Source organism: Meriones unguiculatus, chromosome 14 (genome assembly GCF_030254825.1).
Source record: "Meriones unguiculatus strain TT.TT164.6M chromosome 14, Bangor_MerUng_6.1, whole genome shotgun sequence".
NCBI classification, from domain to species: Eukaryota; Metazoa; Chordata; class Mammalia; order Rodentia; family Muridae; genus Meriones; species Meriones unguiculatus.
In genome coordinates, this window is record NC_083361.1 from 1,037,684 (window position 1) to 1,051,819 (window position 14,136).

The window sequence follows — 14,136 nt, forward strand, 5'->3', positions numbered from 1 at the left end:
CACACACATGAAAAACGAACCCGCCTCCTGCTTTTGAGAGAGGAAATACTAATTCGCAGAAGCCTGGCACCAACGCTGCTTTGAAAATAGAAGGCTGATTATGATAGCTACCATTCACCAAGCTCCTTTCGCTGCCAAGCCCAGCTCTGAGGGCTTTACACGCGTGAGCTCATAGCAGCTTGGCAGCGAGGAGCTTCTGGGAAGAGGACCCTGCTTGCCAGAGCAGCATCCGGGGCCCGGGTTCACAGCGGGCGGGCTCGCGCACAGGTGAGGGGTGGGATGCTGGCTCACGGAGCTGACCTCTGCGGGGCACACCCTGCCCAGCGGAATACAGCACCGAGCGGGAGGACAGACGCACGGGGCTTCTCCTTGTTCTGAGACAAGGTCTCAGGGGCCCGCTCTCCCCACAGCGCTGCCCGTTTTCCTGCCTTCACCTGTTTGTGAGGCTCTGGGTGGGCCCAGCCTCCGGCGTGCCACGCTCCCAGCAGCCACAGCCCTGGGCTGTGTCCAGGTGGGAGACAGGAAGCGTGTTTTTAGCCAGGATGGTGACACAGTCCTGTGGCCCCAGCCGTTCTGGAGGTTGGGGCAGGAATTTAAGGCCAGCCTGGGCTATAGAGGGAGACTGGGGTGTGGGTACAGAGGCACACATATCGTGAGAACGATCTACTGGCTGAGCATGTCTGCAGAAGAGACAGGAGGATGCCTGTTGAGAGCAGGGTGCTGATGGGACCAGGGGGCACGGCAGCTTTCAGCACCGGAGCTTGAACCCATGGGCCCACGCACAAGTGGGTGAGTTCCCTACCTTTGAGCTGTAGCTCTAGTACCCAAAAGCTGGTACATTTTTTCTTTTTGTTGATTTGTGTTGTTTTGATTTGATTTTTGAGGCAGGGTTTCTCTGTGTAGCCCTGGCTGTCCTGGAACTCTCTGTAGACCAGGCTGGCCTGGAACTCTCTGTAGACCAGGCTGGCCTGGAACTCGCAGAGATCCTTCTGCCTCTGCCTCCCGAGTGCTGGGATCACAGGAGTATGTCACCGCACCCGGATTCTTTTTGACGTGGTCTCTTGGCCCACGCTGGCCTCGAGCACACTGTACTGCCATCTGGAGCTGCTGGTGTCCTCCCCCTGCCGCCTCAGTGCTGAGACCACGTCCTGACAGCCCGCACACGCGCGCACGCACACGCCAGTGCCCCGCATGGAGCTCTTCGGAGCTGGGAACTGAGCCCGGAGCTGGCTCCTGCTGGGCATCTTGCCGGCTGAGCATCGGCAGCCCGTTGGGGGCATCTGACTGCTGCAGTGGGGTGCAGAGGGCAGCCGGTAAGAGGCGGAGCACCCGTTCTCACGGCAGAGCCGGCGGGCGCCCTCCGCACTCACGCTGCAGAGGAAATACCACAAGGCAGAGATGTGCGGCTTCTCTTAAAGTGGTGGGCGTGGAGGCAGAGGCAGGCGGGCCGAGTTCAGGGCCAGCCTGGTCTACACCGTGAGTTCCAGGACAGCCAGGGCCACACAGGGAAGCCCTGTCCTCACCCGTCCCGGAAACGGCCTCCCACAGCTTCTCCGGGCTGCCGTGCTCGCTGTGGCCGTCAGTGCATTTCCTCACGCTGACCCCAGATAAAATCACCCGCTCCTTCCTAACCGTGGGTCTGCTACTACTCGTGAGGTCTGTTTCCAGACGGCCGTAGGTGACCCCCACCTTGATGGCCTCTGGCCCCCACTGCCGCTCTGGAGGCCCACCGCTCAGTGTTGTCCCTGAGACCACAGCGCACACAGGGCTGGTCACGGGGCGGTGTGTCCCAGTGTGACCCGTAGCCTCACACCCTGAGACCTCGCTCCAGGCAGCAGAGAGCCCTGAGTGGCCCTTGTGCCCAGGAGTTGGTCAGGAACCTCAGGTGGGCGTTCTGAATGACTAGACCCTCGGGATGCTCACAGTTCAAACTTGGAACGGAGATGTGGGGGGAGGGGTGTTGGTCAAACAGGCCTGTGTCACCATCTACTCCAGAAGCTGAGGCAGGAGGACCCCAAGTTAAGGGCAAATCACAGCTCAGTGGTTGAGAGCACTGTTGCAGAAGCGCTGGGTTTGGTTGCTGGAACCCGAGTCATAGCTCACAAGTGCTTGTGACTCAGAGAGGTGGTGCTCCCCACCAGCCTCCCCACGGGCAAGCATGTGGCTTCACATGAGAGCAAAGTCTCCAAGCTGCAGAAATGCTTAACAGTTTAGCTGCTCCTCCAGAGGTCCTGAGCTCAATCCCCAGCACCCAATGGGGCCTCACACTCTCTATAATGGTATCTCGTGCCCACTTAGGGGGTTCAGACATACATGCAATCAAAGAACCCATCAGATGGATGGATAGATGGAAAAGAACAGGGAGAAATCCCCTATACATAAAATCCAAAAAAAATGTTTTAGAAAGTAAAAACGGGTGATGAGTGCTTCTCCTGTATCCTCAGTGTAGAGCCCCTGCCTGGAATCCCCCAGTGAGGGGCTGGGGTGTGGCTCAGGGGTAGAGCCCCTGCCTAGAATCCCCCAGTGAGGGGCTGGGGTGTGGCTCAGTGGTAGAGCCCCTGCCTAGAGTCCCCCAGTGAGGGGCTGGGGTGTGGCTCAGTGGTAGAGCCCCTGTCTAGACTCCCCCAGTAAGGGGCTGGGATGTGGCTCAGGGGTGGAGCCCCTGCCTAGGATCCCCCAGTGAGGGGCTGGGGTGTGGCTCAGAGGAGAGCCCCTGCCTAGACTCCCCCAGTGAGGGGCTGGGGTGTGCTCAGTGGTAGAGTACTTGCCCTCACAAAACTAGGGTTCTGGTCTGTTAGAATAGCCAAAACAAAGACAAAAAAGAAACTCAGAATCCTGTATTTCAAGAATTGTGCAGTGATAGTTTATCCCAACACTTGAGAGGAGGGGCAGGAGGATTTCTATGAGTTTGAGGTGAGCCTGGTCACAGAGCGAGTTCCAGGACAGCCAGGGCTACATAGTGAGACCCTGTCTTGGAAAACAAAAACCAAGCAAAGCTCTTGCTCGGCAGGTTGACGGATGCGGGAGTTCAGGGTGGGGTAGGGACAAGCCCCTGGCAGCTACTCTCCCACCTTGAGGCCGCACAGTGGCTCCTGCGCTCACAACACAGGAAGTGCTGGGGTTTGAATGCTGCTGGACAGGCGGTCTGCCCAGTCCCGTGGCCGCGGTGGCCACCTTACCATCCTCAGCCCTCTGTCACGGCCACTCCGGCAGCCTCTTGTCCCTCTCCTGTGCTGTCCTCAGCTCAGCTCAGGCCTGGAGGGAGCCTGCCAGAGTTCACAGAAAGCCGCAGCGTTGCGGAGCCACAAGCTGGTTTCCAGCTAGAGCCCGGAGTCAACCAGGAAGGTCCTCAACAGCGTCTCGCTGGGCTGAGGCAGTGAGCGTTGGAGGCACAGCATCTTTTATCCCCAGAGGCTTGGATTCAAGTGTAAGGAGAATCCCCTGGAAAGAGGCAAGTGCAGGCCCTGAGCAGTCCTGCAGAGAAACGAGGGGAGGGGCAAAGCTGGGGAAGCCCCTCTGCTGAGCAGGCTGGGACTTCTCGTGGAGGGGGCAGAGTTGAGCCCTGAGCAGCAGTGAGGCCTCTGCAGAGGTAAGAGTGCAGAGGTAACAAGTGCAGAGGCCCAGGCTGACTCCAGCCTGGCCTTTGGGGCTAGAAAATGCTGCACAGCCAGAGGGACCACTTGGTCCTCGGTAGTAAGTTTTCAGATGCCACTGGCGGGTGCCAGGGAGGCCACAGGTGGACCGTAGCAGAGATTGGGACGTGGGTGTGGTAGGAGGGTGAGGCCTCTTGCCTTCAGGTGGCTGTGTATCCTGCCTGGGCTGTAGACAGAAGCCTGGAGATCGCCATCACCACCCTTGGGAACCTTGGTATTGGGGGGTGGGAGGTGAGGCTTGTATTACTTGGGGCCTTTTCTAGTCCCCGCCTAGTTCCCACATGGCTGACAAAGACCGTTAGACTCATTCAGTAGGTGCCGCAGTAGGCTGGCAGAGTTATCTGTTCCAGCCCGGTTTTTGCTGGTCCAGCTGCCTCCCAGCCACGGGCCCCTTCACGTGTCTTACCTTGGCCTTCTGTAGCTGTGTCCTGGTGAGCTCCTGCTCATCCTCCTCATGGCCTCTTTTCTCGATCCTCTCTCCTCCTGGCCCTCCTGGGATTGGAAGTCCAGCCTTCCTATTTCCTCTGCCCAGTCATTGGCGATCCAGCTTCGTTATACATGGGAATGTCAGTGCCCACAGCTGGCCTGCAGCCCGATCTCCAGGCACAGAAATCGGCCTCTGAGCACTCAGTGCACAAAACATCCTCCAACAAACACCAGAGGCAGAGGTGGGGCTTCACCAGGTGCCAGAGGGAAGCTCTCACTTCTGTGAAGTGGTGGCTGAGGAGAGCGCACACCCGTCCCCATTCGTCATCCCCCGGGCAGCACACCAGCTTAACCTGGCGCACTGTGCGTGCCAGCTCGAGGTGGCACTCTGCTGTCCCGACTCAAGGTCTGAGAAGAAACCAGCCGTTGGACACAGGCCTGGCCAGCTCCTGACTATAAAAGGAGAGTGATGGAGGTCCCAAGGTCTCTGACTGTAAAAGGAGAGTGATGGAGGTCCCAAGGTCTCTGACTGTAAAAGGAGAGTGATGGAGGTCCCAAGGTCTCCGAGGCGGCTTCTCAGTTTTGTTGCCGTGAAGGCGGCCACACAGATGGCATCCAGGTGGATTCCAGAACTTTACCTGCAAAACCAAGCAGCAAGCTGTTACGTCATGGTTTGTACAGCCCTGTCTTTTGCTGTGAGTTCTGTGAGGGACAGGGACCTAAGTAGCAGTGGCTTAATTAAGACAGAGTTTCCATTTCTCTGTTCCACAGTAACAGTGCTCCATGAGTGTAACAGAGGCCGAGCTCCTACCGTCTTGTTGCTCTGCCATTTTTTTAAAAGATTTATTTATATGTATACACAAGATCTCATTATGCACCAGATCTCCTCATAGGTCACTGTGAGCCACTGTGTGGGTGCTTGGAATTGAACTCCGGACCTTTAGGGAGGACAGACAGTGCTCTTAACCTCTGAGCCATCTCTCCAGCCCCTGCTCTGCCATTTTACAAAGACTTTTTATACAGTACTCTGCCTGTGTGTGTGCCTGCTCTCCAGGAGAGGGCACCAGATCCCTTATAGATGGCTGTGAGCCACCATGTGGGTGCTGGGAATTGAACTCAGGACCTTTGGAAGAGCAGACAGTGCTCTTAACCTCTGAGCTATCTCTGCAGCCCCATATTCTGCCACTCTTTTTGTTTTCCAGACAGGGTTTCTCTGTGTAGCCCTGGCTGTCCTGGAACTCACTTTGTAGACCAGGCTGGCCTTGAACTCACAGAGATCCCCCTGCCTCTGCCTCCCAAGGGCTGGGATTACAGGTTGTGCCACCACCACCTGGCTGCTCTGCCAGTGTGTGTTGCTTTTGTCTTCATGTTGAAGACTGCTGGGTACCCATGTCACATTCCACCTGGGAAGAGGAAAGGTAGGTCTTTCACAGACTTGGGCACTCTACCCAGGAATTCAGTCAGAACCGGTCCCAGGCCACAACTAACTCAAGAGAGTCTGGGAAATGTGGGTTTTGTTTGCCTCTTTAACATTTGAGAGACAGGAATTTCTATCACAACCACGTCACCTGGGGGCTTCTAAGCTATACCTCAGGGGGTAACACAGGCTTGGTGGGGCTGGTCCTCAGGGCAAGGGTGATGCTCCTGCTCTGCCTGTAATGGCAGTATAAGCCCTTCGCTGGGTCTGGCAGGAGGGCCAGAAACAGGGTCTCCACAGGCGCCAGCAGTGTCGGCCAGAAGGCATCTCTGCTGGATTCCAGACTAGTTCTTCTACCGGGCGCTCTGTCCCGCCCTCCCCTCGCCCGGTGTTCCGGCAGCTCCCACTCAAAAGCCAGCTCATTTGTGCATATAAAAATATCCCTCGCTAGAATGGTTCGCAGAATTAGCTAAACGGTGTAAATTAACTGGCAGTGGGTAGCACCTTGAGGTACCATTGCCCGAGTCAGGGAAGCCTGGCACAGATGGGTGAAAGCTGCATCCCCACCCCCACTCGCGGTGCCTCGGAGCCCAGCTCAGTGCCGCGTCTACCTCCCCAGAGGCCCAAATCAGGTCTGGAACTCCCCCAGCGGCCCCGCAGCGCCTCCCTGCCCCACTCAGGCACAGAGCCAGGGCAATTTCCTCCTGCAGGCCCTGGCATCCATCTGGGAAAAATTAAAGGTGATTACAGTATCCGAAGCTATTTAACAGAGAATGAGGGAGATAGGAGTAATTTCTCCTCGCTTTCTCAACGCATCTGCTTATCTGGCGTCCCTGCTTCTGAAAAGGCCAGCGTTGTCCAGAAACTGCAGGTGTGATCCGCCTTTTGCCTTCCCGGCAGGGTAGTGAAGTCCCTCCGGAGACCTGCGCCCCAAGCACTGGGTGGGTCCCCCAGCTGTGGCCCCCGTCACTCACAGACCCCTCAGCGTGCCCAGGGAGCCCTGCTTGAACACAGCAGGCAAAGGGCCCGCGGTGGGCTCACGCACGTGCTGCTGCCTTGGAGAAGCGGCCTGGGTGGTGGGGGACAGAAGGAGGCCGCAGAGTGAGGAGGACGGCTGGGCCAGGAGCCGCAGCGTGCAGCCTCTTGGAGAGATGTGGGGGAAAGGCCGGGGGGACTCTCCAAGACGTGATCGCCAGTTGCTGCCTGTGTGGGCCTGCCGTGTGAGCAGACTGAAGAGCAGCCAGTGTTGGACCCCAAAGGCTACCTGTCTGACAGTGCCATGTGGTCACGACACGTGGGGCAGTGTTTCCTAGACCAAGTGGGGTCCGGGCTGGAAGCCGGCAATCACTGTTCCCGACACGTGGGCGCTGGCCCTGTAGGCCCCTGGGGAACAGACACAACTTCGGGGAACATCCGCGGTGGCAAAGCTGGAGACAGACAAGAATGAATGTTGCCGGAGCCACGGCGTGCCTGGAAAACGTGAGTGGCCGCTGCGCCGCCACCTCGACTTCATCGCAGCCCGCCCCCCTCCGGGGCAGACTTGGCACGGAGGATTTTTTCTCTTTTTGATACCGGGTTTCTCTGTAGCCCTGGCTGTCCTGGACTCCCTTTGTAGATCAGCTGGCCTGGAGCCCACAGAGAGCCTCCTGCTTCTCCCTGCCGCGTGCCGGGACTGAAGGTGTGCGCCACCAGGGCCCAGGGTGAAAGCTAGGAAAGAGGCGGACAAAGCCCTGGGGACTTATTCCAGGGAGTGACAGTCCCGGCCTCCATGTCACGCCCACGCCCCACGCCTCCCCGCAGCCCTCATCCCGCGGACTGGCTGGGTCCCGACACTCGAGGCCCGCGGTTAGGGTCGCTGCGGGCACTGTCAGCGGGGAGGGCCGACACCCACTGAAGTCGGAAGACGCGCGCACGGGAGCTTCAGCTGCCCCGTAAGGGAGGCCCCTCGGGCTTGCAGCATCTCCGCCAGGCCCAGGGTTGCAGCACCAGCGCGGCGCTACCACAGCACGCCCGCAGGTCCCCCGCGGAGAGGTCCTTCCCGGTCCGGGGTGCGTGATGATGACGTGAGCCGTGCGCTCCGTACAGCGCCCGGATCACTGCGCAGGCGCGCCGCTTCCTGGTCCATTCACCGTACAGCCTTACTGCGCAGGCGCGCCGCTCCCGTCCTCCGGTGCGGCGCCGGGCTGGCTGCGCAGGCGCACTGGCTGCCGCTCCGGGGCCTGAAACCCCGTGCGGCCTTCTGCGCACGCGCAGGGGTGCGGCGTCCCCAGGCCGGAACAGCCCTCCCTAGGGAGGAGCGCCGTCACGGCCGAGCCACCCGCAGGCGTCGGGACGCTGCTGCCCCCGCCGCCTCGGTCAGCTGGTCCCAAGGGGCGGGGCACGCGCGCGGCTGACCCGAGGCCGTCCCCGCTCCGCCGCCCTCCGCCAGGTCAGTGATCGGGATCGGGGACGGGGAGGGGCGGGCGCCGAGAGTGACCGCCGGATGCGTTCGCACGGAGGACGGGCGGGCGCCTTCTGGGCGCTACCGGGGGACGCCGGGGAGAGGCTCGCGGGTCAGGGCCGCGCTCGGCGGGGCCGCGGCCGGGGAGAGGGCGCGGGGGGCGGAGGCAGGCCCGAGAGCCCGCGCGCCGCCTGACCCCGGCCCTTCCCCGCCCTGGCTTTCCAGCCATGCCTCTGCCGCGGGGCGACGTGACGGCCTTGTTCCTGGGGCCCCCGGGCTCGGGGAAGTCGGCGCTCATCGCTGCGCTGTGCGACAAGAACGTGGACACGGTGGACATCCCCGACGGGCGCACGGACGCCGCGGGCCCCAGCCTGAGAGCGGCGGCCCCGGGCCTCTTCCTGGGTGAGCTGAGCTGCCCGCCCGCGACCCCCGGGCCCTGGGCGGCGGAGGCCAACCTGCTGGTGTTGGTGCTGGCGGGGTCAGAGGGCGCCGGGGAGCCCCTGGCGCCAGCCCTGGGCGAGGCAGCGCGGGCCGCCCTGGCCAGAGGGACCCCGCTGCTGGCCGTGCGGAGTCTGCGTCCCGGAGAGGCCGGGGGCGCCGCTCGGGCCCGGGAGGAGACCGCGGCCTCGCTGCTCCGTGCCGGCCTGGGAGCCGCGCCTCTCTTCGTGCTGCCGGCCGATTGCAGCGGCGCCGACGGCTGCGAGGAGCTGGAGCGTCTGCGGGCGGCGCTGCGGACCCGGGCGGACGCGCTGCAGAGGTGAGGGCGCGCCGGGGCTGTGGGGCGGCCTGGTCCTGCTTAGCCGCGCGGTTCGGGGGGTTGTGGGCCCCGGTCCTGAGAGTTAGAGGCTGTCTTGTAGGATAACACTCCCCTCGCCCCGCCCACGAGCGCAGATTTTGAGGTCCGAGGGACCCCGCCTTGAGTGATCCTTTTCTGTCATTTAAAGCCTGCACTCGCCGAGGCTCAGCTGCAGGGCCGCCCCGGGCTCTCTGACATCACAAGCCTCCTGTCTGGTGGGAATTTGAGAAGAGGCTCAGGCATGTGCAAATACTGTTCGCAGACGAAATGCTGGACTCCCATTTCTCTGGGACATTTTTGATTCCGCAAAGATTTTACCGGAAGCCGCCGCCCCAGCACTCCTGTAGCCTCAGGGCTTGTCAGCAGCCCCTGCCCTCCTTGCTCCTCCGTTTCTCCAGTCCCGGGCCCCCAACTCCAGCTGGTTCTGTCAGGCATCCCTCCATCTCCCCCTCCTAACACCCTCCCTCAGGAGAACGGCCACACTGCAGATGCCTTCTTCATGTCCTTGCTTTCTTCCAGGCCCCTCGCCTTAGGAAACTTGTCCCTGTCAGGAGAAAGCCTTTGTTTTTCAGAGACCCCCAGCCTCTGCCTCTCCAGTGCTGGGATTAAAGGCGGCCACTGCCCGGCCCAGGGTGAGGTCTTTTTTTTTTTTTTTCTTTCTGTGAGATTTCTTTATACAGTATTCTGCCTGCAGGCAGATCTCATCTAGATGGTTTTGAGCCTCCATGTGGTTGCTGGGAATTGAACTCAGGACCTCTGGAAGAAGAGCCAGTGCTCTTAACCACTGAGCCATCTCTCCAGCCCCAGGGTGAGGTCTTAAGAGGCTCCTGACCTTAGGTTTATCTGTGGATCCAGACCTTGGGTAGCCTTAAGCTCCTAGCTTAACTTTTTGTTCCCACCCCGCCTTCTTTTTTTTTTTTTTTTTTTTTAAATCTTGGCCTCCTAACTCAGGCTGGCCTTGAACCCAGGTCTACCCGACTGGTTTCTGTTTGCTTTAATTCCCCACCTCAGTTCCTGGGATTCACAAATCAATAAGTGTAACCATAGCCAGGTCCTGGTCGCCCAGCCTAGCATTCCCTGCATTTTAAAGCTCTCTCTCCTCCCCCCTCCCACAGGCTCCTGCCGCCGGCCCAGGATGGCTTCGAGGTGCTGGGCGCCGCCGAGCTGGAGGCTGTGCGCGAGGCCTTCGAGACGGGCGGCCTGGAGGCGGCGCTGTCATGGGTGCGCGCCGGCCTGGAGCGCCTGGGCAGCGCGCGGCTGGACCTCGCCGTGGCCGGCGCCGGTGACGTGGGCCTCGTGCTGGACGCGCTTCTGGGGCTGGATCCCGGCGACCCTGGGGCCGCGCCCGCCCCGGCACCCACCGCGCCCGCCGCGTACCCAGCCCCCGAGCGCCCCAACGTAGTGCTCTGGACCGTCCCCCTGGGCCCCGAGGCCGCCCCGCCCCGCCCGGCCCGCTATGACGCCCTGGTCCTCGTCACGCCCGGGGCGCCCACCGGGGAGGACTGGGCGCGCGCCCGCCCGCTGCTGCCTCCAGACGCCCCGCTGGCCGCGGTGCGCACGGACGGCTGCGGCGAGGACCCGCCCGAGGCCCTGGAGGAAGAGCCGGCGGCGGCCGCGGCGGCGAGCCCCGGGGACCCCGAGGACGAGCAGTGGGAGGTGCTGGAGGAGCAGCCGCCGCCCGTGTTCCCGCTGCGGCCCGCCGGCCTCCCGGCGCTGGAGCGCTGGCTGCGGCGCGCGCTTCCCGGGGCGCAGGCTTCGGCGCTGCTGCTGGCGCTGCCGCCCGCCAGTCCGAGTGCAGCCCGGGAGAAGGCGGCAGCGCTGCGCGCCGGTGCGTGGAGGCCGGCGCTGCTGGCCAGCCTGGTGGCCGCCGCGGCACCCGTACCCGGGCTGGGCTGGGCCTGCGATGTGGCGCTGCTCCGCGGGCAGCTGGCCGCCTGGCGGCGCGCGCTGGGCCTCGAACCCGCGGCCGTGGCTCGGCGCGAGCGCGCCCTGGGCCTGGCAGCGGGGACGCTGGCGGCGCGCACGCACTTCCCGGGCCCGGTGACGCGCGCCGAGGTGGAGGCCCGGCTGGGGGCGTGGGCGGGCGAGGGCACGGCGGGCGGCGCAGCGCTGGGCGCGCTCTCCTTCCTGTGGCCCGCGGGCGGCGCGGCGGCCACCGGCGGCCTGGGCTACCGCGCGGCGCACGGCGTGCTGCTGCAGGCGCTGGAAGAGATGCTGGCGGACGCCGAGGCCGTGCTGGGGCCCGCGCCCGAGCCGTGAGGACGTCAGTGGCGGCGGGAGGACGGGGGGTGGGTGGGTGGGGACAGGGGTCGAGGCGGGCTCAGCCCGGGGGCTTGAAGGGGGCCGGCTGCTCGCTGAGGGCTGCGGTCCCCCGATTCCCGGCGTTCGGGCGGGAGTGTGTTGTTCAGACATGGACGCGGGGACGAGGCCTGGGCTCCAGGAACTGGGCCTGGAGGAGGACCTGGAGTGCTGGGCTCCTGTCTTTGGGGGAGGAAGGGGTGCGGGCCGCCGCTGTGCCCGGAGCCCGGCGCGGCCTGGCAGGCCTTCCACGCCGTGGGAAGGGGCAGAAAGGACAGCGCTGGCTGCCGGAGGTGCCCGAGGCCGCGGGAGCCCGGGCCTCCCCTCAGCCCGGCTCCGCAAGCCTGGGTTGTTTTTCCGAGGCTTGGATCCCGCCTCAGGACTGCTTCTGTCCCCATCTGCCAGGTCCCCTGAAGTGGCCCCTCTGACCATCCCAAGTCGGTTGCACTGACCTTGGCCCCTTGGTCGGCCGCAGAGCACGCATTACAATCAATAACAGCTCTATTTATTTTTCATACTGTTTCACCTTTTGGCTCTTGCCTGTCTTTCTTGGGTGTCCCGGCACCCAGAGAGTGCCTGGCACGGTAGGTGCCTAGGATTCACTGTTTCCGTTTCTTGCTCATCGGCACCGGGCCTGACTCCAAGTTGTCCATATCTCGATTCAAAAAGGAAGAGGCGAGCACCGGGTAGGGGGTGGACGGGAGCCGGCACCGCTTGGCCACGGTCATCACCTGAAGGAGTGCCGTTATGTGTCCATCTGGCAGAGAAAGGGGCACGACAAGACCCAGAGAGGGCTCTGGTTGAGGGCCCCTGCCCGCTGACCTTGGACTCTCACCGTGGACACCTCTGAGGAGGAGGCTCCTGGTGTGGGGCTGCCTGTGACCCCAGGACTGGACGGTGGAGATGAAGAGATGTGAGGCCATCCTCAGCGACATAGACAGGCCTGGAACTCCACGTGCTCTGGCCGGTCTCCTCACTTCTCACCCAGCACACCTCATTGCAGCGTGACAGAGAACTCTCCCGTGTGGCCTGGGTCGTCAGGACCGGTGTGTTCACAGTGCTCACAGCTGCCCCCACCGCCCACAGGGGACACCTGATTGGAAGCAGCAACCCACATGCCCACACCGCCTCAGATTTCATCATTCCCCAGCCACCCAGTGCCCCACACCTTCAAGGCCCTGCAGCTGGAGCCAGCAGCCGTCCACAGGGGCGGGGGCGACCACTGAGCCCCACTGCCCTCAGTGTATCCAGCAGGCCTTGGGTTTGGGGCTTCCCCCTCTGCCTCCCGAGTGGCCGGCTCACACCATCTCCTGGCTTCCCAGTTCTTCCCACTGCGATGTCAGTGACTCACAGGAAAGGAATGGAAGGTAGACCTCAGTGGCCAAGGGGGAAGGGGCCAGGGGCCAGGGGCCAGGGCGCAACACACAGGCGTGGAGAGACTGCAGGGTCTGACTGGGTGAGAGGACGCTGGGCAAGTCCCCCAGCCGATGCGTGTTAGTTGCTTTTCTCGTCGCTGTGCCAACAACCCGGAAAAGGCCACGTACTTACTGAAGGGCTTTGGCGGCCTCACCTGGGAAGCAGAGCGCCTTGGTGTTCCGCTGGCCCCCCCCAGTCCTCACCCCAGGACCACAGCCTGTGGGCCGGCTCCTCACACAGCAGGCGGCCACTTCACCTAACCGAGGCTGCTCACCTCCATAGCCGTGCCAGTGGATTCCGTCAGCTCAGCCGGGGCTCCCAACCCTCCACAGTGAGGTCTGGTGCCCTCTGCTGGCATGGGGCGGGCACTACATGGAATAAATCTTGAAACACTAGTGCTCACAGCGGCAGGCAGCTGAGGGTGCGCTGTTGCGCACCGGCACGCGAACGCGCTGGAACTCCCACCCAGCTCACCGCGCTGCACTTCCTCTGGAGAAGCCTGGAGCACAGGTGTGCTCCTTTGCTGCCCGGCCCCACTCCTCGGCCCGGCAGCCGCAGCGAGCCCGCTGGGGCTTGTCCGCCTCAGCCAGCCTGGACCCCGGCACGTGGCCAGTGACAGCTGTGCACTCCTGAGCCGACTGCCTCCACCTCTTAAGTGCTGGGGTCACAGCGTGCCCCATGCCTGCTCTGCCTTGTCGTGCTTTGGTGCCATCCGGCACCTGCTCTGCCCTGCTGCTGTTCTCGGCGTGCTGATCCGGCAGAAGCGTGCTGCAGCTGTGGCACACTCTGGTCAGCTCCGAGGGTGTAACAGTGCCTGTGTTTCCTGACTCCTTAGGGGTAATTGCCTGTCTTTTGTTGTTCTGTTACTTGGAGATAGAAGGTCCAGGCTGTCTCAATTCTTTTTTAAACGGGTTTCTCTGGAGTCCTGGCTGTCCTGGACAGATTTGTAGACCAGGCTAGCCTCAGACTCACAGAGATCTGCCTGCCTCTGCCTCCTGAGTGCTGAGATTAAGGGTGTGCCCCACCAATGCCAGGCTGTCTCAAACCCTGGAGGCCAGGTGCCCCTCCTGTGCCAGCCGCCCGATCCTGGATTAAAGGCCGAAGTGGCTGCTCTTTAAACTACTGCTTCCCCGTCCCTGCAATAGGGCCTTCCTCGGTAGCTCACGCTGGCCTCGAATGCATGCCCCGGCCTCTGAAGATCTGGGTCACGGGTGTGAGTGATGACCTTCCGGGCCTGTGTGATCTTCTGTTAGGAGTTTTAGGGTTTTCCAGGGTGTAATACCGCCGGGCATGAGACAGGGTCTCCGGAGGCATCTGCACAGAGAAGACTCCTGTTCCACCGCCCAGCAGCTGCCAGCGGGCTGCTCTTGGGGCTGAAGGGCCTGCAGGAAACCTGGGAAATGCCGGTGTTCCAAACTGGATTGTAACTGTATAGTGAGTCTGGGCATTACCCTTGTCAGAAAAGCAGATTCAAACACTCTGACTGCCGGGTGGGGAGGGGTGGCTCTCTACCTCTAGCTGTGTAGGAACCAGCTGTTGGAAGGCGGGACAAAGCCAGTAGCCGGGCAACCTGTGTGTGGTCTGGAAGAATGAGTAAAAACACTAGAAATCGATTGTGTTCTGATTTAATTTATTGATTTTAAGCATCTGTGTGTAGGTGTGTGCTGCCAAAGGTGCTTTCTCCTGTTGA

General features: G+C 62.2%; 1 protein-coding gene and 1 long non-coding RNA gene across 3 annotated transcripts; one reads left to right on the forward strand and one right to left on the reverse strand.

Moving 5' to 3' along the window:
• Positions 1-2,840: 2,840 nt before the first annotated feature.
• Positions 2,841-7,626, reverse strand: LOC110539760 (uncharacterized). Of its 2 annotated transcripts, none has more exons than XR_009585358.1 (3): positions 6,542-7,626; positions 4,060-4,717; positions 2,841-3,441 (listed from the first exon to the last, which is right to left on the reverse strand). It is a non-coding gene; the product is annotated as an uncharacterized LOC110539760 (long non-coding RNA). The 2 variants fall into 2 exon arrangements; XR_002475905.2 differs by having other exon boundaries at positions 6,761-7,621.
• A 110-nt stretch (positions 7,627-7,736) lies between these two features.
• Positions 7,737-14,059, forward strand: Irgq (immunity related GTPase Q). The gene is made up of 3 exons (XM_021626575.2): positions 7,737-7,924; positions 8,162-8,693; positions 9,848-14,059. Exons 2-3 carry the CDS (start codon positions 8,164-8,166, stop codon positions 10,989-10,991), a joined length of 1,674 nt encoding a protein of 557 aa, XP_021482250.1. The 5' UTR covers positions 7,737-7,924; positions 8,162-8,163; the 3' UTR covers positions 10,992-14,059.
• Positions 14,060-14,136: the final 77 nt, after the last annotated feature.

Excerpts from the sequence above, each read along its gene's own strand:
- Irgq (XM_021626575.2), top strand. The coding sequence starts at position 8,164 with ATGCCTCTGCCGCGGGGCGACGTGACGGCCTTGTTCCTGGGGCCCCCG. Across the intron at positions 8,694-9,847 it reads CGGGCGGACGCGCTGCAGAG|GCTCCTGCCGCCGGCCCAGG; the intron begins GTGAGGGCGCGC and ends CCCCTCCCACAG.